Raw genomic sequence first — 4,575 nt, 5'->3', positions numbered from 1 at the left:
CACCTAAAAAGGTTAAATTGAATAGGTCGTTCCTGTAGCTACCGAACGCTAGAATGACCAAACCTCGCTACCCGATACCCTACTAGCCCACCTAATCTCATTGGACGAATAAAAAACCGCACGTGCTATACAATGCCACGTGTACGTTATGTAACTGCAGGACAAATATTTCCCGCTATTCTACGAAACGCGGGAAATTTAAAAGTCCTCCATATACTCCCTAACTATATAACTAAATAACAACAAACTAATTGTATGCAGTTAGCTGCTCGGCATCTAGATATAAAAAAGAACGGGAAAGGGTAGTCATAATTATCTACAAGTGCATATTAATCTACAGCCCTAGTTGCTTCGTAACTTCCAATCTGTTCTGAAGCGAATCGGCCACGTAGCCATCTTTTGACACATCGCTTCTCCATCTTCCGTGCCTTTTCCAGCACCTTTCGTTTACATTGCCATTAGCAGCTTCTGTAGCACCGCCAGCCCTAAGAGAATGTAACCCTAAGTCTAGTCCTTTACTTACCTCGTTTAACCTCTTTACAACGCATTCCCTGGCCCTTGTATAGCTCAAAGGTTTTTGCTTATATATCTGCTTGCATTCTGCCTTACTACGAAACAGTGGTTTGAACAAATAATCTTTTGAACTCACCGTTGCTCCAGACAGACCCATAAACCTTTTTAACATCAAATAAGGACATGCCACAGTCTTACCTTTCGCAATCACCACCTCGTTTCCTAATCTATATTGATCCGTTTTACTCTTTCTAATGTTTAACTTCAAACAAGATTCATGAAATGACACATCCTCGCATCGCAACTCACTCAACTCATTGTACCTTAAAAATCCCGCAAAACATAAAACAATCATAGCCAAGTCTCGCACCACTGAAATGTCCCTAGAGTCCTTATGAATATCGCACAAACATATCAACATGTCCGCTGACACACAGTCCTTCTTCCTCCTGGGCGCTCGCACCTGCCTTTTAGCGGCCTCCATCAAATTTTTAACAAAACTGTTCACTGTGGGATCTTCGAATCCGTTGATCGAATGCGCCCATTTAATTCCGTAAATTGCGGCAGTAACCATGCTACCAGATCCGCCCGTATCCAAAATATGAGTCAAGTATAAGGCTACTTGTACCGGTTGTGCGGGAAGATGACAAACGTTGTCCTGTTTTGCGAAAGTCTCCCACCTTTTGAACGCGTTATAATACTTTTCAACAGTCTTGTCGCTCCTCGCTTTTAAAATGAATCCCGCCATTTTCTTGGCCAAATCGTGTGTCCGGGTGGTATGTTGCCCTGTACGCTTGATTGCCTCATCTATGTTTGTGAGTAGCCCGACACCTGAAATCACAAAAGCAATTTGGATCAAAACCTCAGCCTTAAAGCAATCATCTCCGGACCCCCGTCCCTACCAAAAACCCCGTTCTTTCCTTTTCCGGCAACTACACTGCCCGAAGGTAATATTTTATGCTCTTTCACGAAAAACGCGTATTTGTCTCCCCTTGGAGCTATCACAGGCCAGAATGGAGCAGAAGTCCAGTATGGCACTACCAGAGTACCCATGGCTTTCTCGTCCATCATTTTATCAACAACCTTCGGTATCAAAGCAGGGGGCGGTACTAGCCAATTGTTCTGGCCAGCCCAGACCTGACCCAGACCGTCTATGCCCGCTGTCCCAGGACACCACCACCTCGAGTTGAAAACCTCACATTTTGCATTATTATCATTAGCGAACCTGTCTACTGTAAACTCTCCCCATTTCTCATTGAGCTCAATGAACACACTGTTCCGTATATACCAGTCATCACTGTCAGCCGTCTTACTGTATCTATCCGCCAATTGATTATCCGCCCTTGGCACCCAGGCTGGCAACAATCTAAGACCTCTGCTAAGGCAATCCTCTCTGATCATTACAGCCTTCTCATTCAGTATCGGTACCTTGCTACCATTTACCAATATAGAAGCTACATTCTGACTATCGGTATACCACAACACCTTCTGCCCTACCAGGCATTGCCCTACCAGGCTTCCATTGTAATGTAAAAGCATACGACGTACAGCCTCCAGTTCTCTCCAAGTTGAGCTTTCCTTGCTCTCTGTATCTGTCCATTCACCCAGAACCTCACTTTTATTTACGTGCAATATGTACCCCCCGTAACCTGTAGCCGAGGCATCGCTATACACTACAAAATCATGCTTGTAAGACCTGTCTATCTGAGCACCGTTCAAACTTTCAACATTGTAAAACCAAAATCGTAGTTCGTCTAAAGCTTCCTTTAATATCAAAACGTTGGAATCCCAACTTGCCTTCATCATCACACTGGCATACATATGCCTCGTCATCATTCTGACGACAGGACCCATAGCTACCTTCATAGCGATAATCTGACCTACTAGTGCAGCCAACTGCCTCGCTGTCACCCAGCATCGATCACGCGATACGTTATCCAATAGAGTACGTAACGCCGATTTCAACCTCTCTATCTTGCTGTCCGGTACAAAAACCAATCCCTCAGAGAATGACCAACGTAACCCCAACCATATAGCTTCCTGACTTGGCACCCAGCTACATTTTTGCTCTGCAATCATAAAACCAAATCTTATCAAATCGCCCTGTACCGACCTACTCAGGTCGCTAGCCTCAGCTTCCGTAGCTTTACCCCCGATGCCGTCATCGAGATACATGATAACCCTGTGACCCTTTGAGCGCCAGCATTTGACCAATACACGAGTGACCTTTGTAAAAATATACCCTGCTGTGGAAAGGCCAAATGGCAATACATTAAAAACGAAATATCTCACCTGGCCGTTCACGACCCAAGAAAATCCTAGAAATGTTCTATGATCTGGAAAAATCTCGATATGGTGATAAGCTGATTTGAGATCGAACGTAAAAACCCAATCTCCCTTCCTAAACAAATCTAATGCTACTGTTGAATCCTCGTACCTGAACCTGTATTTAAACAAACAAGGGTTTATGTGTCGACAATCTAACACCAAACGCAACTTCTCCTTATTGCCAGCTACAGTCAATGGATTGACCACCTTTGGAATAGTATCTACTTCTCTTATACAACCTTTCAAAAGCAATGTTTCTATCTCCTGCTGTACAAAACCCGCATTGTCAAGTGCCGATTTATTATTTCTTAAAACAATGCAATCCGGCATTGAATACATAGGTAACCTATAACCGTCACGTATCACATTTAAAACATTCGAACATGCACCTATACTCTCCCATTCATGTAAAGCACTACGCAACATTCCTACGGGTGACCTGACCTTTGAATCTGACCTTTCACCTGTCGACCCCACTACGGTAGTAAAATTACCCACTGAAGCAGAACTGGACGTAGCAACACGTGTTTCGTCCAACATATCCTCATACGCTACAAATACGTCTCTCACTGACAAACGTGCTTCCACACAAAAACAAAAAGTGTTACTTATCTTATTTGTGCCTTTCTGCATACAGTCTACCCTCCAGTGACCGGGCTTTCCGCACGCGAAAGCACAATCCTGGTCGCCTGCTCCCACCCGCCGTCGTCGTGTCCGCTGCACCCGCTTGGCTCTGAGTGTGTTGTCTCGCGGGGGTACCATAGGGGAAATAACGCTTCTGTCGAGTGGTTCTCTGGGTTTTTATCTTCCGTTGCGCCCTAGCCTCTGCCCTAGTAATACGCTTCTCGTCCTCGGAATCCTCCGCTAAAGCATTTGTTTCGTATTCCTCGACGACTTTCCAACCAGTTTCTGATGAGTCGGCCATTTTAATCAATTTCTGCCTGTGCTTAACAATGTCCATACCTTCCGCTATACTGGCACTAGCTCTCTCCGTATGCGCATTATGTAAAGGGTTTTCTTGTAAAGATGTATGCGCCTCCTGCAATTTCATGTTGATTTTGGCGTTTACTTTAAACTGTTCTTCGTTTCCTTTCTTCTTAAAATGATAAGGAGAAATCTCCGAAAACCTGGAGAATTGAGCTTCAGAAATCATTTTCTGTGACTCGCTGATTTCTACTTTGAAAGTCTCTAATTTTGAAGTCATGATGGTCTCCAGTTTGTCGAGTAGTGTCTGCTGACTCTCCATGATTACGTGAGAAAAAATTGAATAGGTCGTTCCTGTAGCTAACCGAACGCTAGAATGACCAAACCTCGCTACCCGATACCCTACTAGCCCACCTAATCTCATTGGACGAATAAAAAACCGCACGTGCTATACAATGCCACGTGTACGTTATGTAACTGCAGGACAAATATTTCCCGCTATTCTACGAAACGCGGGAAATTTAAAAGTCTGCAAACAACGTGATCGTATTTTGGCCTTCTTGTAAAGGATTAAAAGTTGTGGCAGAAACAGGTCACATAACTCGAGGTTATTGGATATGAAATTAATTTCACGAGTGAGTAATGTTTTTAAAAGTTACAAAAGATACGAGCTTAAGTCCAATTTGTAACCATGTTAAATCTAACCTCGGTCTCGGGTGTTCGTCGCACTATCGCTTCCTAACCCCTTGGACCATAGGCGTCAAATAAATATTCATAAAACTGCCCACAATAAACAAGTGTGTTAAACAT

At 43.8% G+C, this 4,575-nt stretch overlaps 2 protein-coding genes across 2 annotated transcripts; both read right to left on the bottom strand.

Moving 5' to 3' along the window:
- Positions 1 to 334: 334 nt before the first annotated feature.
- On the bottom strand, positions 335 to 1,261 carry LOC138329027 (integrase/recombinase xerD homolog). Its single transcript, XM_069275725.1, has one exon. The coding sequence runs from the start codon at positions 1,259 to 1,261 to the stop codon at positions 335 to 337; it is 927 nt and encodes a 308-aa protein (XP_069131826.1).
- Positions 1,262 to 1,368: 107 nt separating this feature from the next.
- LOC138329026 (uncharacterized) lies at positions 1,369 to 2,688 on the bottom strand. The gene has a single exon (XM_069275724.1). The coding sequence runs from the start codon at positions 2,686 to 2,688 to the stop codon at positions 1,369 to 1,371; it is 1,320 nt and encodes a 439-aa protein (XP_069131825.1).
- Positions 2,689 to 4,575: the final 1,887 nt, after the last annotated feature.

This window comes from Argopecten irradians, chromosome 8 (genome assembly GCF_041381155.1).
Source record: "Argopecten irradians isolate NY chromosome 8, Ai_NY, whole genome shotgun sequence".
NCBI classification, from domain to species: Eukaryota; Metazoa; Mollusca; class Bivalvia; order Pectinida; family Pectinidae; genus Argopecten; species Argopecten irradians.
The sequence above is the reverse complement of the archived record's forward strand: the minus strand, read 5'-3'. Positions and strand labels throughout refer to the sequence as shown.